The following is a 27,341-nucleotide window of genomic DNA, read 5'->3' as shown; positions in this document are numbered from 1 at the left end:
CCTCAGAGAACACTGTTGTTCAGCACCCGTCACTTCCTGTCATCAGAAAGACCAAACAAGCCATGTGAAAAGTGCAGAAAAGCAGCTGAACCGCAGGTCGCACACGAAACAAAAATCAAACAAGTCAGGGACCTGTGGTGACCTGTGGGACCTGTTGGACCTGTGGTGACCTGTGGTGACCTGTGGGACCTGTTGGACCTGTGGGACCTGTGGGACCTGTGGGACCTGTGGTGACATGTGGTGACCTTGTGGTGACCTGTGGTGACATGTGGTGACCTTGTGGTGACCTGTGGGACCTGTTGGACCTGTGGTGACCTGTGGGACCTGTGGTGACCTGTGGTGACCTGTGGGACCTGTTGGCCCTGTGGTGACCTGTTGGCCCTGTGGTGACCTGTTGGCCCTGTGGTGACCTGTGGGACCTGTGGTGACCTGTGGGACCTGTGGGACCTGTGGGACCTGTGGTGACCTGTGGTGACCTGTGGGACCTGTTGGACCTGTGGTGACCTATGGGACCTGTTGGCCCTGTGGTGACCTGTGGTGACCTATGGGACCTGTTGGACCTGTGGTGACCTGTGATGACATGTGGTGACCTGTGGTGACCTGTGGTGACCTGTGGTGACCTGTGGGACCTGTTGGACCTGTGGTGACCTGTGGGACCTGTGGGACCTGTGGGACCTGTTGGCCCTGTGGTGACCTGTGGGACCTGTGGGACCTGTGGGACCTGTGGTGACCTGTGGTGACCTGTGGGACCTGTTGGACCTGTGGTGACCTATGGGACCTGTTGGCCCTGTGGTGACCTGTGGTGACCTATGGGACCTGTTGGACCTGTGGTGACCTGTGGTGACATGTGGTGACCTGTGGTGACCTGTGGTGACCTGTGGTGACCTGTGGGACCTGTTGGACCTGTGGGACCTGTGGGACCTGTTGGACCTGTGGTGACCTGTGGGACCTGTGGTGACCTGTGGGACCTGTGGGACCTGTTGGACCTGTGGGACCTGTTGGCCCTGTGGTGACATGTGGTGACCTGTTGGCCCTGTGGTGACATGTGGTGACCTGTGGGACCTGTGGTGACCTGTGGTGACATGTGGTGACATGTGGTGACCTGTGGTGACATGTGGTGACCTGTGGTGACTTGTGGGACCTGTGGTGACCTGTGGTGACCTGTGGTGACATGTGGTGACATGTGGTGACCTGTGGTGACCTGTGGTGACATGTGGTGACATGTGGTGACCTGTGGTGACATGTGGTGACCTGTGGTGACTTGTGGGACCTGTGGTGACCTGTGGTGACATGTGGTGACATGTGGTGACCTGTGGTGACCTGTGGGACCTGTTGGACCTGTGGTGACCTGTGGTGACTTGTGGGACTCACTCTTGAAGAGGCTGAGGAGCGACGCAGTCGCGCTCAGGTGTGCTGATGTCATCCAGCGCTGTGACATCACGGATCTGTGACGTTCACAACGCTTCAGACGTCAGTCTCATGTTCCCCATATTGTCCCTTTGACTGCAGGACCCTGAATGCCTCCTAAATCGAGGGAACGAGTCTCCGGGTGTTGTGTGCAGCTTGTCATCTTCCTGTCAGGGGCAGCGCTCGTACTCGCCTCCTTCGCCGCCGCCGCCTATCTCGTAGATGTTTTCCACGGCTGAACTTCGGCTGTGGAGGTGCAGAGTGGACGAGGTGGAACTGAAGTGGATGCTGGGGTTCACCTGCTGCTGCTGCGGGCTGGAAGACAGAATTCAGACATGTTTACTCATCATTCATTGGGTGGAATGTTTCACATAACTGAGACAAAACCTGCTTGCTTGTCTGGGCGGCTCAGAGGTTAACCAGCTCTTCACGTGCTCTCGCCACCTCCAAGCTGTTCAGATGTGACATTTATGCTGCGGCTTTTCAGCGAGCTCTTTGAATGTCACATCAGTCAGAGAGGAAACCTCAGAGTTTTGTCTTCTTCCCTCACATCTGCTTCTGAGAGTTTCAGTTTCTGGTAAATCAGACCTTGTGTCAGGTTCACTCAGGTTCAGGTCTCCTTCTCTGTCCGCCACCGACTGTAAGTGACTACAAGCTGGACGCGCTAACAGTCACTTAATGGATCAAATGAAACATTTAGGCAAACGCTTTCCGATTTTTTCGTCAGAGACGTCAGTTTCTGCGTGGGACAAGTTCAGCTGTGAACCCCTCAGGGTCGGTCTGTCGTACTGCTGACCGCTTCATCCTGTCGCTACATCTCAGATCCTCATCCTGTCTGTGAAACGCTAGAAGCTGACAGCCTCGGCATCGACCTGAGCTGGTTAACGTTAGCTGTGAGGCTACGCAAACCTCCTGATGAGTTCTTTAAGCTTTCAAACAAACGTCAAACTGCTGCGTATTTGTTCAGTAATTGCTGTTTCACTTCATTTTGTCATGTGGAGAATAAACTGCAGCTGCATCTCCTCTGCAGGCTGACTGTTTGCCTCCACAGTTTGAGCATCACGTTGTGCAAACGTTCAGAAACGTTTCATCTGAAGTCTGCGATGGCCTCTCGCTTCTGCTGGGCAGAAATCTGACGTGTGGTTTGCTCTTATCAGGAGTTTCAGTTTGAACAGAGCTTCACAGGCGTATGACAACGACACCCCGAGAAGCTCCTGGCCCCGAGGTAAAGCTGCTGACTCATGAAGGCTCTGCTGAGTCATGATTTGTCATCAGAGATCATCAGAGCTGCAGTTTGTTCCAACAGCTTTAATGAACCGCAGCCTCCCACAGCGTGATGACGGCCTCGAAGGACGCCAGAGGTGAACTTGTTTTGAGGCAGAATGTGGAAAACGTCCATCAGCAACACCAGAAAAGAAGAAGTCAGAATACGTTTCTCAATCTGCATGAGTCACATAACGAAACTCACATTTTGTTGAGTCGTCTCCATCTTCTGGCTGCAGAGACACAAAAACATCAGAGACGAGAACATCAATGAGCAGAAGTTCACATGACAGTCAGAGCAACCACGTGGAAAAACTCCTCAAACGACGTGTGTCTTCGTGTGCTCGTGATGAGTTCACTGTCTGAGACGGCAGTGGGACAATGCAGTGTCTGACCTCCGTCCTGTCATGTCAAACTTGACTCAGACTGCCGTGTTTCTGACTTACTGATGATGACGAGTCCGCCTGCTGTGACCAGAGCGACCAGCCCGAACAGGACACACACCAGGACGAGGGTCTCAACGGCGTCCTCCTCCTCCTCCTCCTCCTCATGTCAAACACACAGAAACACACTCACTGTGAGCTCTTCACATCAACAGCACATTCAAGTCAGTCTGCAGTCTCCCTGCTGTCTGTGTCAGAGGCCACGTCTGCGTCTCGTGTTGAGACGGGACCAGCAAAACATCAAGTCCTTCACTGTTTGTCCACAGTCAGGACAAGTTGTTGACGTGAGCTCAGCTGCTGCCTGCTCCTGTTTGTCCTCCTCTCAGAAAGTTGTTTCCTAAGGTTACTAAAGTGTTTGTCCTCACTCTGTCTGTCCAACACTCATTCAGGAATCGTGTCCCTCTCACCTCGGCCTCGATGCTGCTGGACGAGGAAGCGAGGAGGGTCACTGCTGAGGTCACCTGACCTGCTGAGGAAATGAAAGCAGTTGTTTTTAGTGCAGCTGTGTCAGCAGGATGGAGGACAGAGACGCTCGTGATGTGACGACGTACCTGCTGAGGTGTCTGCTGGGGACGGAGCAGACGTCGGTCTGCTTAATGCCGCCGCCGCCGTCGTCCGTGCAGCTGAAACACATGACAGTGTGAGCGTTTGTCCTGTCCAAACAGCTTTGTGATCCCACATCAGCCTCTCAGCTGTCTCACAGCACACACACACCACACGGCGGAGGTGTGGATGAAGTCCTACCGCACCTCGAGCCAGTTTCCTGTCAGAGCTTTGATGCGTCTGCTGCGCGTGAATGAAAATTAGTTTGTGAAATGCTGCCCACATGTCATCTTTAGGGTTCACGGACATGAATTTTCCATCTTTAACTTGTGCTGATTGTCATTAACAAGAATGGAAATGCTCTGTCTGTCAGCCTGTCTGTCTGCCTGTCTGCCTGTCTGTCTGTCTGCCTGCCTGTCAGCCTGCCTGCCTGCCTGCCTGCCTGTCTGTCTGTCAGCCTGTCTGCCTGCCTGCCTGTCAGCCTGTCTGCCTGCCTGCCTGTCTGCCTGCCTGTCTGTCCGCCCGCCTGCCTGCCTGTCTCTCACTTTGCCAGGCTTTTATCAAATCACTTCTGCAGACTTGAGAATTTTTCAGGTGTGTCTCACCTGTCTCGATGACTAAATCGACGTATTGTTTGTCATCGTTGAACAGTCCTGGTATTTCCACCCGACAGCCGTAACGCCCAGCATCCGAGTGTGTGACGTTCAGGATGGTCAGGGAAACATCCCCTTCGTCCAGTCGTCCCTGTAACTGATACCTGCTGGACAGTCTGGATCCGTCCACCACCTGAAGTCCTTCAGTGGAGATGAGCGGCTTGCCGCAGCGTGACGCCGGCAGGTGTCCTCGCCCCCAGCACGCTGACAGCGCGTTGTGGTACTTGATGTCATACTTACATGCCAGAGTAACGCTGTGACCCTCGACACCAACGACTCTGCTGCTGCTGCATTCAGTGACTGTGGGAGAGAATCAGAGTTTATTCCAAAGATCTGAGCTGGTTTAACCTGCCGTCTCGCTCTGTAGTTTGTGCATTCAGTGTGAGTGCCAGTCTGCTCTGCCGAGCTGCAAGTCGACGATGAACCCTGAAGTGAAGACAGGAGGACACGATCCCACAGAGACTAAAACTGAGCTGGACTGCAGGCGGAGCGACAGATCAGCCATCAGGAAGCAGAGACTCATCTCTAACAAAGAGAAGTTTGTTCAGCGGACAGGAAGGAGTCAGAGCCGAGTACCTGAGAGGAGAGCGAGCAGCAGAACGAGCTTCATAACGAGCTTCGCGATGAGCCGAGTCATGCTGCACTGACGCCTCACACTCACGCACACACATTTATGCACTCGGCTGCTCTGCCCACTGTAAAAAGTGAGCCACACTCTGAAAACAGTTTGAGAGTTCATGCAGAGAAAATAAGAGAACAAAAGCTTCAGACTACATTTAAAGACTCTTCAGAGTGATCGGACCCGAACTGGACTGTGGCCGTCACGTTGGGGCCAGTCGGTAGGACTCACAGATCCTCTGAATGATGGACTGAGCCTTCGCCGTCACCAGCAGAGGAAAACCCACCACGTGTGTCTGAAGGACAAATCCAGGATGCTTAAAAAAATTCTAAGATAAATTATTAGATATTGAGTTATTGTTTTGTATTAAGATTCTGATGGGGACTTCAGAATTAAAACCAGTTTGATTTAACAGATGCAAAAAACTTCTGTGAGCTTCCCTTTTCTTCAGCAGCTTTGGATCTGTGGCAGGAACGACCTGCTGTCCGCTCTTCATTAATCTGCTGTATTGATTGAATGTACCACGATTTAGAAATTATTGGAACTGAAAGGGAAGCCATGTCTGCAGCTGATGACTTCAGACTTTGTTGTTGTAAGAAGTGTGACAGCTGTAGACCAGACATTTGTAAGGTGGGTCAACTTGTGACTTCCTGTTTGCAGCGTTGGGTTTTGGTTTCCTGAGCCTTACATCCTGAGTTTCACTTCATGAAGGCCGACAGCTGAGCTCCATGCTGTAAAAAATATCTGCAGATTGGCTGATGGTATAGGATTCAAGGATTCAAGGACTCAAAGCTTTATTTGTGATTACAGCTGTGTTTGTGCAGTACACATGAGCCATGAAACATCGTTCCTCCAGGATGCCACACAGAAGTAAAATAAAATAGAAATACAAAAAAGAACAAAAATAGAAATACAGAATGGAAACCTTAAAAATAAGAATTATGCAGACATATCCGCAGTATATACACAGTCGAGCACAAGACAGACAAGAGGGACAAGACAATACAGTGAGACATTCGGGTGTGTGAGTTTGTGTATGTGTGTGACTGTGTCAGTCCTGTCCCGGGCAGTTTAGGAGTCTGATGGCTTGGGGAAAGAATTCATTCAGCGTGTGGTGGTGGTGGACTGAATGCTCCGGTACGTCCCACGAGACGGAGGAGGGTGAAGAGTGTGTGTGAGGGATGAGTGGTGTCATCTACAAGGCTGAAATATGAGTTTAAAACAAACATTTTCTAATTTGTTGTACACACATAGCATGGGATTAATTAGGCATTTTACTGCCATGTTTGTGTTGTTATGTTACGTCTGTGATAGTGTTTGTTCAGGTAGAAAAAAGAAAGAAAAAAAAAAAAAAAGCACAACTCCCCGTCGGGGAATCGAACCCCGGTCTTCCGCGTGACAGGCGGAGATACTGTCCACTATACTAACGAGGAGACACCACATTTAGCAGGCGGTAGCTTCTTTAAGTGTAATACGTATATGACCTTATTTCACCATTTCTTCATTCGTCAATAATCAATGACTCGTTTGTCCGCCACATTTTGTCACATTTGAGTCAACCAAGCAGCCAAAACCAGATACTATATACATGATAGTTTATATACAGTGATGCCAGTCAAAAAGAATGATTTACTGCCGATGCGATTTTGCATTTTTATTCTAACATGAAGTGACAGGAGTCCAGTAGCACAGGAAAATATTAAGAAATAATAAATACAATCAAGCACATGAAACCACAGTTAACAGCTTAACACCCAACTGGCTCAGAGGATGGAGGCAAAGCAGAGGAAAAGTGCGTCTGCAAGCTAAAACCAAATGCAAAACGCTTTTACACAAACGCACTCTAAACGGGCAGGAGTTGGGATGACAAAATGTCCCCCGGTTTTCCTCTGAAATACAGAGGAAAATACATCGCGTGCTCGCCTCCCGAATAAACAATAACGTCCTGCTAAAAGAGAGAAACGATCGGACAAACTGCAGCGGAGCCATTTTGTTTCAACAACAACTGAGCGCGTTTGGCTTCCGTCTGAGCCGAAACTCCACGTGCCGACTTGTAAGTGGTCCACCTGATGACGTTTAAATCAGTCAGTGAAATGAGCCATGACCATACGGCACCAGGCCATTGACGTTTCTTTCTGCTGCTCCAAAATGAAAACTGAGACATCCACCTTCCTGCAGTCTAATCTGGGTCCTTTGTCTTCGCCTGCATGCATATCACCTGGCTCACCTGTTTTACATCGACGGTCACATTTAGTGAAAAAAAAAGAACAGTTAAGGGATAAAATCAGAAACTGTGTCATGCAGGTAATTTCTCTTTATTGCATTCTCCTGTTGCTACACTACTGTGGAGAAAACCTTTTCACATGCGTTGGTAATAATAGCATAAAAGTCGTAACACCAATGAGGCTGTTCTTCACTGTGCTAACACTGAAAGGACGACACAGAAGTGCAAACACACTGGAGTTTTAGTTCCTGAAACGTGGATTTATTTTTTACGGCCTCTTAGCCTTTGGAGGGCGACAGGCTAGCTGACTAGCGTGTAGCTGCAGGTTTATATGACTACTTTGAACTTGTAGCATCAGCTAAGCTAACAGGCTACTATTGATATCTCGGGTCCGTTGCATTTTACATTAGCTTTCTGTTTTCCAAAAAACTTGCAGTGAAATGATTTAGTGTATATGGATGTATGAAGACTTTATGTAGAAGAGCCACTAATGCATTTGTCAGCATCCCAACAGACACAAAGACGCAGAGGGAACGCATGTCGCTTAGCTAGCTGCTATGTTAGCATCGCAGCTAAACTTGCTTTTGGTTGGTCACCTCTGTAGCTCTGAACTACTGCAAAAGAATCGGATGTTCGTTTGTGGAAATAAAACAGTTGTGCTTCACAGAGCTGAGTCGCAGTGTCACACTAAACAGGGTCCTGCTGGGTGTTACTGCTGTGTTATATACACTCTGATCGATTTATAAAAAGATTATTGGGAACAGGATGTTACAGGGTGGGTACAAAATATTTTGTTTAACTTGCAGGTTGGATCGCTGCTGTTAAGAGTTTAGGAGTCAGGTCATCTGCAGCCAGTATTGTCTTTATTCACTCATTTCAAACTGAGCTGAACCAGACTGGCCCCCAGAGTGGGGAGGGATGCAGTACAGGAAGTGAAAAACTGGTCCAGAAACTGAACTAGACTCCGACTAACAAATGGAAATCTGCTTCACGGCTGCTTTTAGAACAGTCGGGTCGCTCAAAGGGAACAGACAGCCATCAGAAGGAAAGTGGCTTTGAGATTTCAAAGTAATAGTCAGAGGTGAGAGAGCGAGAGCAGCGCCCCCCAGTGGACAAACTAGTCTGCCACAGCGTGCACAGGGCTGCGTAGTGGAGGGTTGTTCTGTTCCGTTTGATTAATGAGCTCCAGCTGACTGGTTCTCACTCCGTCAGTTTAAGACTTTGGTTGAAGATGAAGATCAGAATTAAAGGGCCATGCCGTTGTTTTTGATGTTTCAGTCCGATAAACCACAGTCGGTGGACGCTCCACATGTCCTCAGACCTGCACCCTGCACCACAGCTACTGGTCATCTTTTCTGTCTCATCACAGGAGATTTTAAAGTAATTTACTGTATAGTCAGGCATGCAAGAGCTGACAGAAAAGCAGAGGATTAATATTCAGTTGAGAACCACATACAGATTAATCCGCTGCTGAAAGTAGTCCCCCAAAACTCATGTACAAATACCTTCTTTGGATGGTTAATTGTTTGGTCTTTATATATTTAAACACGTGCAAACTTCTTAGAATTATTAGGCCAGATGGTTGATTATTCCATAAAGTTTTAGTGCTGACATGTGGAGGAGATAAAGACCAGAAAACAGATGATATTTTAAGATGAACCCTTCAGAAACAGCGGCGTGGTCCTTTACCAGGTGAGAGTGTGTGTGTGTGTGTGCTGAACAGCACAGCTTTCCTTTTGGTTTGGCAGTGTGACGTGTTTGTGCGTCCTCCTTCCTCGTGTCTTCGTGTAAGATTCCACCCTGTGTTCACGTCCGTCCCGGTTGGTGTCCCGGTTGGTGTCCCGGTTGGTGTCCCGGTCGGTGTCCGTCAGCAGCCTGCGTGCAGTTCAGCTTGCTGAGCCCGGGCAGCGTGACGCGTCCATGGGTGTAGATGTCACGGTCTGCGCCCTGGTTCATCCGTTTGACCAGGTTCTTCTCGTACAGCAGAGGGTGGTAGGCGCCGAGCGTGCAGGCGGCGTCATAGAAACGCTGGTAGTAATGGCAGAGCTCCGTCTTCCTGTGCGACGGCAGGAACTCGTACACGTGCACCGCCTCGCACAGTGACATCATCAGGACGGTGCCTGGACAGGACACAAAGAGAAGTGACACAGTTTTCAGATCACAGTTTGTTCATAATTTAATTTAATTTAAGCCCAATCTGAACGTTTCTTTACTGAACCCTTAATGGATGTGTTATGAGTAGAGATTCCAAACAGGAAGTGGTGAGACAGCTGACGTCTCACGTACCCAGCAGGCCGGAGGAAGGCGGGTTCTTCTGGATGGGCTCAGCCATGTTGTCTTGTATTCGCTGCCAGACCTGCCACTCAAAGCGGGGGTGCAGGATGTAGAAGGGTTGCATAGGGTGGAGCCTCCTGTATCGCTGGTACTGCGTGAAGATGGGGTAATCGGTCCTGTTGTACCACTGCGGGGGACACACAGGGCAGTGAAGGCAACTGGTTCAAATGAGACGCACGTCACAGAATCGTCAACAAGTAAACAGGAAGTGCTGACAGCTAATTCAGCAGACTGTTAGTGTGATGAAACCTTCCAGTGTTCAGTCCGCTGGTTTTCTGTGCGTGCAGTGTGATGTGAACGTCACCTGAGTGAGGTCAGCGGAGAAAGGGGCGGGGTCCCAGGCCACCAGAGCACCTGAGCTGTACAGAGAACTGGACAGGAAACGATGGTCATCAGACGCCATCACCTGTAAGACACGTTACCACACACACTGAGCTCATTTCATAAATGAACCTAAATCAAGTATCTGTAACAAAGCCAGACGTAGTGAAATAAGATAAGATAAGATAAGATAATCCTTTATTAGGCCCACTACTGGGAAATTACAGTGCCAAGGTCCAAATAAGCCCTCCACCTGTAATGGAACAGCATTAGTACACACGTGAGCTTAAACGTGTTGTTCTTTAACCAGAACAGAACACCTGTAGCAGTTTGCAGTCTTACAGCAGGAGAAAGCTGGTGTCCTCATGGACTGGAGTGAATAAATCTGATCCTGAAGATGCTGAAAACTTAAAATCTGTACAGATGAGTAATACGATAATTAATTAATGCATGTATTGATTTGCACAAACCGTCTGATTATCTGAATGTGCCTTTTCTGTTTTAAATCCTGTGCAAGCGTGAGAATAAAAATAACTGGAAGCACCGGATGGTCACTATGGCAACTCTCAGCAGGTTTTCAGATGTGCTGATGAAGAATCAAAAGGTTGGTTGGAAACAGAAAATCCATCAGGTTTAAGCCTGTGAATATTCTCATTCATCCATCAGGTTTAATACGTCTGACTTTGATCCTGTCAGTGAGATTTTAGTGTTTCTCGTTGCTTATAAATCAGCTCTCAACTGCTGATAAACCTTTAGTCCCTGGAGCTGCTTATGCTCTTTCAAATATTTACATCTGGGATTTAACACATTATTACATGTACGGATCTGTGTCTGGGTTTTCCTGGAGGGCAGTTGGTTAGCAGCTGGTGAAACTCCTGAAGCTCCTGAAGCTCCTAAGACTCCTGAAGCTCCTGAGGCTCCTGAAGCTCCTGAAGCCCCTGAGGCTCTTGAAACTCCCGAAGCTCCTGAGACTCCTGAAGCTCCTGAGGCTCCTGAAGCTCCTGAAGCCCCTGAAGCTCCTGAGGCTCCTGAGACTCCTGAAGCTCCTGAGACTCCTGAAGCTCCTGAGGCTCCTGAAGCTCCTGAGGCTCCTGAAGCTCCTGAAGCCCCTGAAGCTCCTGAGGCTCCTGAGACTCCTGAAGCTCCTGAAGCTCCTGAAGCCCCTGAAGCTCCTGAAGCCCCCGAAGCTCCTGAGGCTCTTGAAACTCCTGAAGCTCCTGAAGCCCCTGAAGCTCCTGAAGCTCCTGAAACGGTTATTTCACAGTTGATTTTTCCTCGGTTTGGGGCTAAACTGTGCTGAGTGCTGTGGCGGGAGACATGAACGCGTCTCAGTGTGTGTTCACCTGCGAGTTGATGAGGCGGATCGTAGTTTTAGAACCGACGTCCTTCTCATAGCCGCTGGTGGGCGCCGCGTTGAAGCGCAGTACAGCATCATGAGAGTCTGTAATTTAACAACAGAAAATAGTTTTTTTAGAAGCACTGGAACTTTGCATGTAATGGAGGGGTTTATGAGCTTCACTGCAGACAGCCAGCAGGGGGCAATGTCTTCATGTTGTCCATCTTTACAGACAGTTGGTGGTTCAGTCCTGATGATGAGAGTGAGCACCTCACCTATCTCTTTGCCCAATCCAGAGTAGCGCAGCGACCCCGCGGACGACACCACGGCGCAGCTCTTGTACGGTCCGAGGTCGGAGGTCAGCTGCTTCGGCGGCAGCTGGGCGGCCCAGGGCAGCGACGAGAAGGGCTGGAGGTCAGGGGTCAAAGTCGTCACCTCCACTTTGTCCTTCAGCTGGCAGAGAAGCTTGGCGCCGCTCAGCTTGGGCCTGCTGGACACGCCGCCGGGGCCCGAGAGCTCGACTCCATACTTATTCATGGCCTGAAAGAAACACAAGAAGAAGAAGATCAGGGACAACAAACAAACGAGTTGTCAGATTTCCGATGAGATGTCTCACCTGATAATTCTGCACCACCTTCCTCAGTCTGCTTCCCAGCATGCTGCTGGACATCTCGTCATCCCACACCTCACCCAAAGGTCCATGAGGCCCGAAGAACTCCGCATCCCCGCCTTTGGCGCTCCGCCGGCCTCCGAACAGGGTCTCCAACGCTCGGGTTAAAGGGCGCGGCAGCAGCCGGGAGAAAAACCCGGAAGACTCCCGCTCTCTCGGCTTCCGCTTTGACAGCAAGTCCGCGGCTTCGCTGGTGTGGTTTGGAGAGGAGAGGACCGGGATTGGACGGCGGGGGTCACCTGGGACGACACCCGGGAGTTTCTGAGGGTCGATGTACATGGGCTTGGCTCCGCCTCGCAACACCTGTGGGAGTCAGAGAGGCTGTGATGTCACTTCCTGTAGCTCATTATACATCCAGAGACGGAAATCACTGCAAACTGGAGTTTGGAAGTTATTTGGTCTTCTTTCATTCTTCAGCTCAGGCTCAGTTCCTGGTTTAGAACCAGGATTCGCTTTAGTTTCAGAGCGAAGACAGAAAGAGGAACACAGACAGATGTGTCTGCGTCCCGCTAACACAGTAGATAATGAGAGAGACCAGCTAATCTGACAGCTAGTCTGCTCACCAAGTGTGTTTGTGACTTTAGCTGCTGCTGATGCAGACGCTGTGGCTGAGGCCCACAGACAACGCGTGTCCCAAATCAGTACAAACATTAGCAGTGAAACACAAGGGTCAAAAAGCTGTTAACAATTACGTACAAATACTTCTTATTAAAGGATTAAAGACTAAAGGTGGGAAAAGCAGTTTTCTGTCAATTTGGGTTAAATGATTCAGCCAGAAAACCAGCACGACAGTGAAGCCCACACCTTGATGACAGAGCGCGCTCGAGGCTGAGCCCGCGTTCGCGCCCGGACCCCGAAGATGGCGTCGGTGACGGGCACGCTGTTCTCAGCACAGAGGGCGTAGAGCAGAGCCATGGAGATGCAGAAGAAGGCCATGCAGAGCGCTCCACGGCGAGCCCGACGCCTCAGGCGCCACAGCAGGCTGACTCTGTCCATGGCTGCCCCGGGGATCTGCATGCACCACACACACAAAGACACGCACACACACACACACACACACACGCACACACATGTGTAAATCTGCTCCTACGTGTTCGTTCGGTGATGATACGTCAGTCAGACCACAAACTGCTGACGTCAGCCTGTGATGTTTAACTGTCGTCATATCAAAAATTCATGCGTCGTTACTTAAAGAGAAGTTCAGATGTTGTGGCTGAGGTTCGCCTTCAGTTCGTTACGGTCACATATCACAGAATTCATCCTCTAAATGAGGGACTCGTCTCCGTCCCTCCTGTAAACCACTGGCAGCTTGCAGCTCAACAGCACTTCCTGTGTTCAATCAGGCATTTGAAAGGGAAACTCCATTCGTCACTTGTGTTTCCTGTTGGTTTTCACTTTTCTTTTAGTATTTTACGTGATGCTTTCAAAGCGGCAAAACATGACAGCAAATCGGACCTCAGGGCCACCGTACATTTTGTGCTTTATGCTGATGAAAGTCTGCAGTGGGAACCCCCATGGGTACTGGCTTTTAACTGGACCAGCTTATTGATGGATCAATTAATTTACAGTCAGTTCTTTCACTTCCTGTTTTTTATTGTCCTATTAATTATAGATGAATAAAGTGCTTTACGAGTGTTTCCATGGCTGCAACAATCAGACTGAAACAAACCACATTAACAGGTTTTCTCACTGTGTAACAACAAAGAAGAAGAACGAGGACACGGAGCTCGCCATCATCGCCCCGGGCAACGCGTCAAATCAGGGAGAAAGAGCAGAGAGGAGGAGGAGGAGGAGGAAAATAGCCTGATCCATCAGGGGACAGGCCTGATGGAAAAAAGGAGAGAGGACAGGATGGGGACAGGATGAGGACAGAGTGAGGAGAGAATGAGGACAGAGAGGAGAGAATAAGAGACAGAGAGAGGACAGGATGAGGACAGAGAGGAGAGAATAAGAGACAGAGAGAGGACAGGATGAGGACAGAGAGGAGAGAATAAGAGATAGAGAGAGGACAGGATGAGGACAGAGAGAGGAGAGAATAAGAGACAGAGAGAGGACAGGATGAGGACAGAGAGGAGAGAATAAGAGATAGAGAGAGGACAGGATGAGGACAGAGAGAGGACAGGATGAGGACAGAGAGGAGAGAATAAGAGACAGAGAGAGGACAGGATGAGGACAGAGAGAGGACAGGATGAGGACAGAGAGGAGAGAATAAGAGACAGAGAGAGGACAGGATGAGGACAGAGAGGAGAGAATAAGAGATAGAGAGAGGACAGGATGAGGACAGAGTGAGGACAGGATGAGGACAGAGAGGAGAGAATAAGAGACAGAGAGAGGACAGGATGAGGACAGAGAGAGGACAGGATGAGGACAGAGAGGAGAGAATAAGAGACAGAGAGAGGACAGGATGAGGACAGAGAGAGGAGAGAATGAGGACAGAGAGGAGAGAATAAGAGACAGAGAGAGGACAGGATGAGGACAGAGAGGAGAGAATAAGAGACAGAGAGAGGACAGGATGAGGACAGAGAGGAGAGAATAAGAGATAGAGAGAGGACAGGATGAGGACAGAGAGGAGAGAATAAGAGATAGAGAGAGGACAGGATGAGGACAGAGAGAGGAGAGAATAAGAGACAGAGAGAGGACAGGATGAGGACAGAGAGGAGAGAATAAGAGACAGAGAGAGGACAGGATGAGGACAGAGAGGAGAGAATAAGAGACAGAGAGAGGACAGGATGAGAACAGAGAGAGGAGAGAATGAGGACAGAGAGGAGAGAATAAGAGACAGAGAGAGGACAGGATGAGGACAGAGAGAGGACAGGATGAGGACAGAGAGAGGAGAGAATAAGAGACAGAGAGAGGACAGGATGAGGACAGAGAGGAGAGAATAAGAGATAGAGAGAGGACAGGATGAGGACAGAGTGAGGACAGGATGAGGACAGAGAGGAGAGAATAAGAGACAGAGAGAGGACAGGATGAGGACAGAGAGAGGACAGGATGAGGACAGAGAGGAGAGAATAAGAGACAGAGAGAGGACAGGATGAGGACAGAGAGAGGAGAGAATGAGGACAGAGAGGAGAGAATAAGAGACAGAGAGAGGACAGGATGAGGACAGAGAGGAGAGAATAAGAGACAGAGAGAGGACAGGATGAGGACAGAGAGGAGAGAATAAGAGATAGAGAGAGGACAGGATGAGGACAGAGTGAGGACAGGAGGGGAGCAGCCGACACAGTCGACTCGACTGTCATCCATGGGAGGAAGTCAAACTGAGCAGGTAGGAGGGGAGACGTCTTGGGGACAGGAGACTCGTGGCGAGGAGGGACAGACGACGTTGACACTAACAAGCAGAAGCTGATGTTTGTGGTTTGGCAGCTGCAGCTGCAGAAACCGACAGTCAGACTGACCTTCACAGCCCGATGGCCTTGATTTGACACCACGATCACGCTTTTACAGTCCACAAGTCCACCGAGAAGAGAGCTGAACGCCGCAGAACCTCCCTGAGAATCCTGTCGTTTTTACGTTTCCTGTCTGCGGGGATCTGCTGCTCACGGTTAACTCAGCAGACTTTCAGTGGTGCAAAGCGGCCAAAATGTAAACAAATACGGGCTAAAAATACAAGTTGCAGCCCACACTGGACGCGACCGACAACCCGTCCTGTTTCCGGTCCCCAGACGATCTGCAGCTCCAGCACTTAGAACGCGATCGTCCCCCGAGTGTAAAAACTCTGATTTGAGTGGCTGAGCTGGTGCTGAAGAGTTTGGCTTCAGGCTCACAAAAAGACGAGTGACGCGGTGGAACGTAATCCCTGAGCCCAAATAAGTCCCCGCGGGGCGGAAGGTGGTCTAACATGACTCAGCGTTTCCTGCGGCAGGTAGAAGAAGGCCTCAAGATGACACGATGAAAAGCACTGGGAAAAGATCTGGGCCCGTTCTGGGTCACCTCAGGAGGAGCTGAGGCCACTGTGACCTTGATCTGGATAAGCGACACAAAATGGAGGGCGTGTGTGAAGCAGGAAGTGATTCAGTGTCAACAAGCGTGGGTTCAGTTTGTGCTGCTGCACAACATGGCAGCATAAACCGATGGGAACAACAAGAAGTCAGTTTTCCATGGAGCAGAGGACAGAATCGATCCGGTCCTCCACATATATCAGACCCTATGGGACACAGCGCACACGTGACCGCTCGCCGCGCTGCGTTTGAGTGCAGTCAATATGTTGCTGCTGTGGCGTTTCTGCCCACACCGCCAGAGCCTGAACATGAACACAACACACAACTTTGGTTTCAGTCTCTCCTTGTTTGTCGTCTTCCTCGTCCTCCGAATGAACGGATGAACATAAACTGTTAATCGGAAGGTGGACGACCAGCAGTGACGAGGTTTGACCAGGTGAAGCTGCTGCACCTGAGCAACGCAGCAACACACTCAGCCCCGAAATCACAGGAAACCAGAAAAAAAGAAGCAGGAGAGTCTTCCTGTCCAGCACAGCAGCAGGAGCACATTAGCATGTCAGCTCGTTACAGGCTGCTTTACACTCAGCTGTGGACCTCCAACATGGCTGCCACAGCATATCACGCCTGTCAGCTGCTCCTCCTCCTCGTCTTCCACCTCCTCCTCCTCCTCCGAATGAATGAATGAATGAATGTAACGGCTGCAGTGCTGCAGGCTGCAGAGCTTCAGACAGATGGTGGTGGAGTCCCCCTGTATCGCCCTAAATCCTCAGCGCGCGCACACACACACACACACACACTCTTCTACCTTTTAATCTTGAGTAGTTTATGGCTCCATAGTTCCACACATAATAGCGAACACCTCTGGCTGCCTGTGTGTGTGTTAATCTGGCTGAGCGGGTTAGATGGTGATGTATGTGTCAGCAGAGCTCTGAATCAAACACACGGAGGCTGCTGATTGGTCGCTTCAGCATCGGAGAACGCGATCCAACGTGATGACACAAAACCTGTGAGAATCAACTGGCAAACGTTTAGATGGTAAAAGATTTCTCTGCTTTTCGAAACCGACACTTAAGAACAGCCTTTCAAAGTTTGGTTTGGCTGTTATATTTGGCAAAACGCGGGCCCAAACGCCGAGCCTGCGGGACGAGCGGCCCGCGGTCACGGTGAGTTCAAGCTGTTTATCTGAACAAACCAGCAGCTGCTCCAGCAGGACTGCGCTGACTCTTTCAGTCCAGCAAATCCACCGTGGCTTCATTACTTGGTGCTCTCCAGGGACGACTCCTCCCGTCTCGAGCCGGAGCCCTGAATGTCCTCTCGGCTGACTTCAGCCTGCGCTCACATCTGCGTAACACTATAACACACTAGTGGTGTAGGTGTGCCAGTGCGATGAATGAATCACGACACCTGCAGTAACTGTTACTACTGCTGACGCGGTGAGTCATGCAGGCTGACTGAGGGGAGATGATGGACGTGAGCTCAGTGTGGCGAGCGGCGCTGATGTTACCTTGTAGGCCATGATGTGCTGTGTCGCGCTTGTTGTTGCTTAGAAACGGGCTGCTGCCTTCAGGTGTCCCCTCATGGCCTCTGTGGACGGAGATAAAAACACACACGGTCAGAGAGCACACGTTGGACTTGTTCTCCGTCGACCCCCGGAGGGCCTGCCAGGTGATCCGGCGTCACTGTGGGTTAGCGCTCACGTCGTCCGTCTCTGACTGACCCCTTCTGACTGACCCAAGCCCAGTTTCATCACCGCCGACCTTCAGCTTCGTCATCAGCAGTCTGAGGGAATTTCTGTGACGTCCTGCTCTCTGCAAGGAGGAATTTGGTGCAACAAGTTCGTGTTTTCACGTATCCCGCGTTCACTAAACGTCCCTGACTGTAACACGCCATAAACTGCCTCTCGATTTTCACAGATCGTCTGTCTTCTTCTGTGGTTTTTCTTTCTCTTACCATATCAACTTATTTTACTGTATGCTGCGCAGGCCGTTATGGTTGATCAGCCGTCATCTGTTTTCACGTCCTCTTGTAGGACAGTAAAGATCTGGACTCAACTGATCTGGAGAGAGAAGATACAGGAAAATCAGAAGAGAGGACAGGAGGGCAGAGAAGGAGGATGGCCATAAAAAACATTTCATACCTCCATATGGGACTGTGCTGCACAGCAAACCATGCAGTAAGACAGTAAGATCTAAACTACTGCAAGTAATGAGTATGTAGACGCTAAATAACATATTTACAGGAGGGCCATCACCAGAGACCACACAGGTCACCACAGGATCACCACAGACACATGATGGTAACAGACAGACAGACAGGCTAAGGACAGGACAGAGAAACGGATCTGTCTCAGGTGTTATGCTGTTATTCGTTGACCTGTGTACAGTGATGCTCCTCGGTTTCCAGCCCGCCAGCCGAGTCGTCCCTCTGGTTTATCGTCGCTGCGGTACCGAGCAGCCTGTTTTTCCCGCCGCCATGTTCCCGCGCGTGGCGGAGCCGCCGCTGTCCGTGCGTCCGTCCGCCCCGAGGCCGCTGTCGGTGTCCGGTGGCATTTGGAGAAGTACGAACTGGTGCAGCAAATCCTCTCTGCACAGGCTGCAGCACCGAGCGTCAAGCGAACGGCGAGGAGAGTTTCCGCTTCCGTCGAGATTTTCAAATTAAGAGCTGCGGGCGGTTAACGGTTCGTAGTGCTTCTTTGTTTCGTCTTTACCTATTATCAGAATCAGAATTCGTTTGTTTATCCCCGAAGGGAAATTCAAATTCAAATGTTGCTTAAATAGCAATAGTAGTACAGGTAGTAGCCTACATTTATTTTTAAAATCAATTCTATTGAGTTTGGAGACACAAATGATGTGGCCAGTTATATAACTGTAGTGGATTAAACAGCGCATATTTTACATCTTCATCGATATTGTACAGAACAGTACTTGAGTAAATGTATTTAATTACTATGTACTGGTCACTATGACGCCATCTCTAAAAATGCTTAGTGAGTGTAGCCTGTTGTGCGTGTATTTAATGTAACTCACCTTTACTCCCGTGAACAGAAAACGGATTTCTACAAAGCATCACAGATGGTTACCAGCAGTTTCAGTGGTGACGTATTACTTGGGTGTGTTTTATTTTGAAGGGAAGGGCTAATCCCCAGATATCCGGTTCTCTCCGTATCAAACCTGTATAACTTGACGCATCCCCCTGCAGCAGCCAAGACACGCAATCCCTCTGCAGGAGAGAGAAAATGAAGACAGACTTTATCACCAGTCTGATGATGGATTTCTCATCATCATCAGCGCACTCTAACTGTATTACTGTAATATAGTTCATTTTCAGATAATGATGATGAAATACCTTTCTGTATGTCATGTCCTCGTCTCTTTTATTGTTGCTCGCTTTAATGCTTTAATGAATATGCGTGACGTTCTACAGTATATTACATAAAACACAAACAAGTCTTTATTTGTTCCCAGAGCGCCACTTCTTTACAGCAGAACGAGAAACAATCTGAAACTGTAGGACTCATATGAAAGTATATCCAAATCGTTTATTCAACAGATATCACAATACTAAATATTCAGTACTTATGCACCTGGAAATAAGCAAATAACTGCACAATATTATTAATGCATCTCCTTTTAAGGAGAATTATTTCTATTCATAAAAATTGATAGAAGTGGCAATGGAATAATAAATAAATGAATAAATGATGTATAATTCTTATACAGCAAGTTGACAAAATGTATTTGTATGTCTTTCCATTTGTTTGTCATTCGCTGACTTAGGTGACGTACCTATTATTGGTGTCCAAAAGCGTAATGTTCCCTGACCGGGAATCGAACCCGGGCCGCGGCGGTGAGAGCGCCGAATCCTAACCACTAGACCACCAGGGAAAACTGAAGGACACAGAGGCCGGCACTTCAATTATAGGCATCGCAGAAGGGACAACGTCCATAAGGTTTTGCCTTGGAACAAGTAACCTTGTGACGTGAGAGCGCGAGCTCTTGTTTCACTGGCGATTAATTTGGTGGTTGTGGTCTGAGGCTAGTTAGCTAAGTGGCTAACGTTCCTTACACACAGGTCCTGATTAACATATCAGAATCAGAATCAGCTTTATTTGCCAAGTATGTGTGACCATACAAGGAATTTGACTCCGGATTTTTCTCTGTCCTGTGCACCATACAAAATACAGAATAGCAATAATAATAATAAAAATGAAGAATAAAGTATTTACAAGAAAGGGAAATATATATATACATACATGTAGTAAATCACGTCACCTTAAACAGAGTCGAGTTAACTCTGCTTCTGTTTTAGCTGGTAGGTCAGTTAAACCGTTTTCATTATCTTCACGAGTCTCCGTGTTCGCGTCATTAAAGAGATAACATAGCAGGTAAATTAACGGTTATTCTTTCTCTCTTTCTTAGTACAATTTGGTCACGTTAGCTAGCTGGATAACCTAGTTTAATCTCGTTAGCAGCTTGGTAGTCAGTTACTATTTTGTTTTACTCAACCAACCTCATGTTACTGTTTAAGGTTGTTTCAACACGGAAATTTCGTCAATTCCAAGAACCTGAACATAAACCCTTCACAGCCATGTCAAACCCAAGCTGTTCGGTCTTCATGTAGCCCGGAACCGGCTGGGCGATAGTGGGACCTCGTGGCGCAACGGTAGCGCGTCTGACTCCAGATCAGAAGGTTGCGTGTTCAAATCACGTCGGGGTCAAAGTTTTTGTTTTTTTTTTATTATCATTTTCTTCCACTGAATCCATGAATATTCGCAAAACCTAACTATGACACATTATAGAAATATAACTTACTACTACAATATAGCATTTACAGATGATGTGCGCGCTCTGCGTGGGCGGCCATTTTGTGGCGCCCGAGGGACCGACTGTAGTTGTAAGCCAGAACCTCAGGTGAAGGCGCGTTTAACGTGAACCGTGTGTCCTCGCCACCCTCAGCCTCGTTTCTAAATGTGCTGCAGGTTGTTGACTTTGAGGCTTTCTAAAGACAGACCTACATTGGCTGTAACTTACTTCTGTCCTGTTGGTCCAACAAAAGCTTGTGAGAGTTCTGATACAGCCAGGAAAGTCAGAAGAATATGGTGGAGTAAATTTATAAAGATTTATTTATATAACACTTTTAAAACGTACAGTTACAAAGTGGTCTGAAGCTGCCAGAATGAAAGAATGTAAAGAAGTAAATAAATGACTCATTATATAAATTGACAGGCCATTAAATTCACCAAAAATAATATTCCAACTGCTTTTTAAATTTGTTTTCATAATTATATACCTTTGTAACAATTACAAACTTTTTTCCCAAAACAAATGCAGCCAAACCAATTGTGATTCTATCTCTATAATGTGCTGAGTCATCTTGAGAAGTGCTGGTTGGTTTGTTTGGCATCATATTTACCATATAGAAGTGGCATCAGTCTTCTCAAATAAGTCTGCCACAGCGCAAATGAGTGTATTTCCCCAAAAATTACACAACTTTTCCTTTAAACGTCTCGTTATCGTGAGATAATTCACATTTATAGTTAAGATTTACTGACATCGTGTACGTTCTCAGTAGGCCACACTGTTGTTCCTTCCTTACCTCAACACACACACACACACACACACACACACACACACACACACAGTAGTTTATTTTCCCACACACTCGGTCCTGCTTCCACAAATACTCGATAGAACACCAAATGTGGATCCATCCGAAAATAGTCCCTGACAGATGCAAAAACTATTTAGTTTTCGTGAGGGGTTTTAAATATGTACATGTTTGGTGAGTATCGAGAGACTTCTTAACGCATTGTTGGTTTTAATAGGATTAATTTGGAATAAGAAAACTACAGAACAACATCAAACTTAAAGCAAGTTACCACACCAAATACAATGTAATATAAAAAAGAAAGCAAATCCTTAGTTATTTTCCATCACTTTTACTATCTATTAATATTTTGTATCATCTTTTACTCAAATGACCACCTGCTCTCCCATTTGTTGACACCACAAAGTGAGGGAGGACAAAAGCTCCCGTTTCATGGTGTCTGAGACGTATGGTGGGTCCCCACGCTAGCTGTCGGAGCTGGGCCGGGACTTGTGGATACTGACTTTCTTGCGGGTGTTGTCGCTGCAGCGCTCCAGGATGAGCTCCGGACTGGGCCGGGGAGGGATGACCGGAGCCTCCTTCTTCAGCTCGCTCTCCGAACTGGAGCCGGACTGCTCGGGAATGTTGTCTGTAGGTTACAAATAACAGAGATGCTTCACAAATTCTGATTGACGAAACTAAAGACGGAAAGTCTGAGTTAAAGTTTTGAATTCAGGTTCCCCAGACGTGACAAGCGTCGGCGTGATCGTGGTTGCATTACCCTGGTTCTTCCTCTCCCTCAGCGGTGACTTCGCGGTGTTCTTGGAGGTCCTGTGTGGTTCGGCGAGGCGGCCCCCCTTGTCCCCCTTCTGCTGGAGGTAGCGGCGGCTGTTCCTGCGGTAGGCCTCCTGGCTGAGCCGCTGCCGAGACTTGTTGTGAATGCTCTTGGCATTTCGGATAGTAGACCTGAGAGCGAAGAAGGACACACAAAGTTTCACCGAGGTGATGGATGTCATCATCTTATCAATGTGGAGCACTGATTTTTAAGAACAGATGAGTGCATGAAATCACAAACTGGTGTCACAGAGTCACTCAGTCTCTGGCGTACCTGCGAGGTGGGGGCTTCTGTCCCTGCACGTTCGCCCTCTTTGCTTCATGTTGCTCCTTCTTGCCAGCCTTGTGCAGGAACATGGAGGGGAAAAAGCCAGTCTCACCTTCTTTCCTGAACAAAACAACATTTTACAAGTTGTGGCTGTACAGATGACCGGGCCAGGCCTCCAGTCCAACGCCTTGCTGTGTGTGAGACTCATACCTGACGACCCACCAGCCGTCCAGCAGCTTGTGAATGACCTCGATGGTTTCACCGAGCTCCAGAGAGATCTCGTCCTCCTGCTCTGCCTTGTAGGCTTTGATGGTGACGTGCAGCTCACCTGCAGGGACACACAACACGGTTACCGAGCCACTGGGGAAGCCTCAGCAGGCTTCTAATCCAGAGGACAGCACGAACAGCTCACCTTCATAGTCTGGTTCGGCGTCCTCGGCCTCCTCCGGGCCGTCCAGAGGTTCCAGGTAGGAGGCGGGAACCCAGCCTCGTTTGGACTCGCACTGGCAGAACCACCAACCTGAACACAAAAGATCAGGACCACAGCAGCTCAAAGCGTGCTCACATTTGTCGAGTATCTTTACTCAGACGTCACAGAGTGAGATTATTTATTAGGACGTTGACACTGAAAGCTGATCAGATTTGACTGACTGAGATCAAACAGCACTGGCTGCCATCACGCTCTGGTGTTGCTAAAGCCTAAACTGGAAGTGTGTGACATCCTGTTAACCAACAGGCGCTTCGCTTTTTCTCTTCAAGCCAGGAAGAAGAGCACAAATAAAACCACACAAAATACAGAAATATCCTGAGTGAAAAGAAACGGTTCATTTGGACGTTTGATCCCTGAACAAAAAGGTCCTGAACTGAAATACGGTTTTTAGTTTGAAATAACTAAAAGTCTAAAAGCGTCCCGGGGAAGCTGAGCCTTTCAATGTGGTTCTCTTCTCACCATTCTGATTTTTCTCCACGATGTCCACCAGGTCTCCGGTGTGCAGGTTGATCTCATGCTTGGACGTCTTGGTGTAATCTGCGAGCACCCTGTAGGTGTCCAGTATGATGGGGCCGGAAATCTCTGAGAGGTCAAACACAATCATCTCCTTTAACTCCAGGAAACACCTGCGATGTTCACACAAAACTAATCTAATAGCCCTTTGCAGAATCAAAGTCACGTCTTTACAACTGAAAGCAAAATCTACTCGTCTTTTAAAATATTGTGTATTTGTTGACACACAAACCTGCTTGCTTAAATACTCCAGCAAACAGATAACGGATATGCAAAGCCAAACCTTCAGAAGCCGCTCTCTTCTCTTCAGTATTCATCTCCAAAGGTCGTTAACAATCGATTTGTTTGACAAAGACTCACCAGACGCGTTGCCTCTGGCCAACTCCCTGGACACCACGAACGTCTCGTTCCTTTTCAGTCTGAGGAGGACATTTTTCATTTGTTCCACATGCCAACATGTCATCTTCACTGTTTGACTTGTTCATTTTAAAGCGACGCATTGTCCATTTCACTTCTACGATGCAACAGTGTGAGCAGACGTGTGCGTGTGTGTGTGTGTGAGGTACTGACGTGTTTGGGGCCGGTGGGTTTTCGTCCTCTGGTCGCACCTTGAAGAAGCTGGCCAGGTGTTTGCAGCGGGAGATGTGAGGCGGCAGGTTGACCAGCGAGTGGCAGTACTCCGCCAACGTGCTCTGCCTGGTCTCTGTGGACTTCTGGCTGTCCAACCACCGCGGCGCTGAGGACACAAGACACCACGTCAGCTGGAGCTCAGTCACGGGTGAAAGACACACCCGAGTGTGAACATGCAGACGAGGGGTGTGATGACGGGAGCGTCAGGAAAGATCATTAGCGATCAATCGATGACCGATATTTGGAACAGATGTGTATTTGCAGTAAAAGTAAAAATCCTTCTGTCAAAGTTTAGAATAAACGGTGATGAACGTAATGAAGCACAATTTACACAAGCTGAATAGTGAAGTACAGTTTGAGGTTTACCCGAGTGCCCTGAAGGCCCACTTCCACCCCACATGGTACGTCTGTGTGATAAGTGCAGTTAGTTTGATGAATGTTTTCACAAACCGTTTGGTAAAATGTGTGTTTCTGTGTGTTTTGATGCCCTGTTGATGTGCAGGGCTCGTCAGGGTTCCTCTGCTCGGTACTCCGAGGCAGTACGTGACTTTGAGCAGGTGGAAGTTTCCGAAGGGGAGGCTTCTGTTGCGTCAGGATGAGGTTTCGTCTCTGCTTCTCTTTCTCTAATTTGCAACAAGTTTTGTTTTGTAATTAGGGTTTCACAAGAGGAATGTGTGCAGTTCTGTTTTCATGAAAACCGGCCTGAACATCTGAACAGGAACAGAAAATCGTCTGGTAAAACCCTGCTCTATCTTAGTGCTCCTGTCATGGCTCCTGGCCACAGAAAACTGAAAGCACAAGACGGACACAAGAATGACACTTCTCAGTTCAACACCATGTGTTTTGGCTTGTGTGTTCAACGGCTGGAGTCAGGAAGCGCTTAGCTTAGCTTAGCATAAAGACTGGAAATGGGTGGACTGATGGTCATTGCAGTGTCCAGTGTCTCAGTTTGTGGAGGGTGCGCGTGTTTGATCAAGAAAATTTGAGGTTTTTCAGTGAAAAAATGTTGGGCCGTTACAACAATTTGGAAAGGCCGAAGCAGAGAATAAATAAATAAAAACACCCCCAAAAGCCTGAAGACAAAACTGGGAAAAGTAACAGAGTTTAGTTTTCATGCTGCCCACACAGCAGACAGAAACCCTTGCAGCGCATCCACCCACCCAGTTCATGTGTTTGAGTCTCCACCCAGACATGATGATACTGAACCTGAAGGCCTCACTCGGCGCTCAGACAGTCTGTCTCCCTACATTTCAGTTTGTGTGAAGATTAAAGGTTCAGCGTGTAGAATTTTGTGCCTTCAGGAGTCGTGATGATTAAATTTCATCACTATTTCGGTGATATGCGTGGGCTGCTCGCAGCACATGTAGACGTTCTGATTTCAGGTAGTTTGCTCAGTGGCTTCAGCACAAGAAAAGAGAAGTGGATTCACACACATGTTGAGCCCAGGTGCTTCCTGAGGGAGCAGCATGCAGACAGCTTTAAAACGCCTCTTCTGCTTCACACTGATCTGAGTTAACTTTAAGTAAGATTCTGCAGCTTGTTAGAACAACTGACTAACCACACTGACAGACATACAAACAGCAAAGTATGGAGAACGTTTGTTCACCTGGTAGTGAAGGGATGATTCTGTCCTTCTTTTCTATTTGACCGGCCTCGATGGGAAACATCTCCTTCAGGGATTTCTGTCGCCAAAACACAAAACATTTCTGAACGCAGAATCTGCACTTTGGTTGTAGAAAGCAGATTATGAATCAGGTCAGACTGACGTGTTTTAAGCCCCTGAGCAGCACAAACCAGCAGAGGAACTCACATGGAAGGTGTGGATCTCAGGATACGTCCTGTAGATCAGCTTCTCCGACAGGTCGCTCCACTTCACCATCAGCATGTAGACCTGCACAGACGCACACTCTGCTTCAGACTCATAAAGAGCTGTGGGTTATTTCAAAAAGAATTTCTCTAAATTTGAACATTTCAGTCTGTGTTTGTAGAGTAAATGTTTTGAGCCTCACGTAGTGCTGACTGGGGAAGAGACGCTTCTCGAAGCCCAGGAGCTCCACATGCCTGACGTAGGTGTCCTCCATGCTGAGACACGACGAAGTGACGGAGTCCAGCTGAGAGAGGACGCAGCAGACGTGAGGCTTATATACCGTGTGTGTGTGTGTGTGTGTGTGTGTGTGCGAGGGGGGGTTAGTTCCTCTTTACCAAAGTCATTAAACTTCACTATGGAGAGAAAGAAACAAGGAAATCCTGTTGCTTTCACTTTACTCTCTCAGGTTCTGTTGGTCTTTTATTGAAGCCTCACACACAAACTGAAGGTCCAGTTTCCTGTTTCAGCTTTTGGCTGCTTTTGGTTTGGAGAAGTCGTTATTTTAATGATGTGCCAGCATCACCGTGCTGAGTTCAGTGTCACGCCGTCGTTCTGTTCTGCCGCTTGTTTTGTGCTTGTCAGTGAGTGCGTTTGGTGCGGGCTGAAATTTCTCCACGGCTGATTGGAGGGGCTGCTGTTTGAACAGAAGCTCCTGAGAAGAAGAGTCCTGCTGACAATTTCCTCTAGCGCCATCGTCAGGCCAAATATTTCATTTGCCCACTGCTGTAGTTATCTGTTGGAGAAACAGACCCTGGACGCACTGACTTCAGCCAAATATTGAGCAGCAAACGGTCAAATTTAAAGAAATCTTGTAATGGCAGAATTCCCCTCACAGCTTTTTCTCAACAGTCCAGGAGGGGAATCACTGTGTCGGGTTCTTCGTCATGTATGTACACACTCATGCTGTCGCTCTGCACACAGAAACATGTCTTTCCATTTCCGTAGCAACCGTTCTTCTGTGGCACTCGTGTGGGCGTTCAGAGGGGCTTTCAGGTCCAGCTTGTGATTTCCAAAACTTTTGCAACAGACAAAGAGGAACAAAAACAGAGTAAAAAGAATCATAAACAAACCCACATGGGGAAACTTCCTCCACTGAGGAAAACATTTGTTTTGTCCTCGTGAAAACTCGACACGAGAGAAACACGAGAGAAAATTCAATAGCTGGAGTCTGGAGAAAGCAGATGATTTCCTTCCCGTGAGACATCCAGAGTCACATTACTGTCACTGATTCACTACATGAATCACTGCATCAGTCCGGTTTGTGTGTATATGTTTAACATCTGGAAGAAAGTAATTGGACTAAAGAATCAGAATCAGAAACGTCTTTATTGCCATTGTACATTACTAGGAATTTGTTTTGGTGATTGGTGCATACATAGAATGTAACGAGTAACATATA

General features: G+C 48.3%; 3 protein-coding genes, 1 long non-coding RNA gene and 3 other non-coding genes across 13 annotated transcripts; 2 read left to right on the top strand and 5 right to left on the bottom strand.

The window, feature by feature from the left end:
• Nucleotides 1–1,265: 1,265 nt before the first annotated feature.
• On the bottom strand, nt 1,266–5,882 carry LOC124070495 (hepatitis A virus cellular receptor 1 homolog). 2 transcript variants are annotated; one of them, XM_046410442.1, is made up of 7 exons: nt 4,886–5,882; nt 4,262–4,609; nt 3,665–3,736; nt 3,521–3,582; nt 3,117–3,210; nt 2,876–2,903; nt 1,266–1,722 (listed from the first exon to the last, which is right to left on the bottom strand). In XM_046410442.1, exons 1-7 carry the CDS (start codon nt 5,046–5,048, stop codon nt 1,578–1,580), a joined length of 912 nt encoding a protein of 303 aa, XP_046266398.1. In that variant the 5' UTR covers nt 5,049–5,882; the 3' UTR covers nt 1,266–1,577. The 2 variants fall into 2 exon arrangements, with proteins under 2 accessions (XP_046266398.1, XP_046266399.1); XM_046410443.1 differs by having other exon boundaries at nt 3,117–3,207.
• A 407-nt stretch (nt 5,883–6,289) lies between these two features.
• trnad-guc lies at nt 6,290–6,361 on the bottom strand. Its single transcript has one exon. It is a non-coding gene; the product is annotated as a tRNA-Asp (tRNA).
• Nucleotides 6,362–6,508: 147 nt separating this feature from the next.
• st6gal1 (ST6 beta-galactosamide alpha-2,6-sialyltranferase 1) lies at nt 6,509–18,391 on the bottom strand. 4 transcript variants are annotated; one of them, XM_046410436.1, is made up of 10 exons: nt 18,128–18,391; nt 17,705–17,810; nt 17,259–17,338; nt 12,618–12,824; nt 11,760–12,116; nt 11,419–11,683; nt 11,151–11,248; nt 9,791–9,892; nt 9,439–9,613; nt 6,512–9,272 (listed from the first exon to the last, which is right to left on the bottom strand). In XM_046410436.1, exons 3-10 carry the CDS (start codon nt 17,268–17,270, stop codon nt 8,959–8,961), a joined length of 1,530 nt encoding a protein of 509 aa, XP_046266392.1. In that variant the 5' UTR covers nt 17,271–17,338; nt 17,705–17,810; nt 18,128–18,391; the 3' UTR covers nt 6,512–8,958. The 4 variants fall into 4 exon arrangements, with proteins under 4 accessions (XP_046266396.1, XP_046266395.1, XP_046266392.1 ...); XM_046410439.1 differs by lacking the exon at nt 12,618–12,824 and having other exon boundaries at nt 6,511–9,272; XM_046410437.1 differs by lacking the exon at nt 17,259–17,338.
• On the top strand, nt 9,542–19,000 carry LOC124070497. Of its 3 annotated transcripts, none has more exons than XR_006845195.1 (3): nt 9,542–9,683; nt 9,774–9,894; nt 18,882–19,000. It is a non-coding gene; the product is annotated as an uncharacterized LOC124070497 (long non-coding RNA). The 3 variants fall into 3 exon arrangements; XR_006845193.1 differs by lacking the exon at nt 18,882–19,000 and adding an exon at nt 17,784–18,059; XR_006845194.1 differs by lacking the exon at nt 18,882–19,000 and adding an exon at nt 10,118–10,200.
• A 566-nt stretch (nt 19,001–19,566) lies between these two features.
• trnae-cuc lies at nt 19,567–19,638 on the bottom strand. Its single transcript has one exon. It is a non-coding gene; the product is annotated as a tRNA-Glu (tRNA).
• A 761-nt stretch (nt 19,639–20,399) lies between these two features.
• Nucleotides 20,400–20,471, top strand: trnaw-cca. The gene has a single exon. It is a non-coding gene; the product is annotated as a tRNA-Trp (tRNA).
• A 387-nt stretch (nt 20,472–20,858) lies between these two features.
• ncf1 (neutrophil cytosolic factor 1) lies at nt 20,859–26,242 on the bottom strand. The gene is made up of 11 exons (XM_046410441.1): nt 26,085–26,242; nt 25,886–25,966; nt 25,682–25,757; nt 24,016–24,181; nt 23,806–23,864; nt 23,392–23,514; nt 22,855–22,962; nt 22,653–22,770; nt 22,449–22,562; nt 22,122–22,306; nt 20,859–21,989 (listed from the first exon to the last, which is right to left on the bottom strand). Exons 1-11 carry the CDS (start codon nt 26,154–26,156, stop codon nt 21,826–21,828), a joined length of 1,266 nt encoding a protein of 421 aa, XP_046266397.1. The 5' UTR covers nt 26,157–26,242; the 3' UTR covers nt 20,859–21,825.
• Between the last annotated feature and the right edge of the window lie 1,099 nt (nt 26,243–27,341).

The sequence above is a fragment of the Scatophagus argus genome, chromosome 14 (genome assembly GCF_020382885.2).
Source record: "Scatophagus argus isolate fScaArg1 chromosome 14, fScaArg1.pri, whole genome shotgun sequence".
Lineage (NCBI taxonomy): Eukaryota > Metazoa > Chordata > Actinopteri > Scatophagidae > Scatophagus > Scatophagus argus.
Note: the sequence above shows the minus strand (reverse complement) of the source record. Positions and strands in the feature narration are given on the sequence as shown.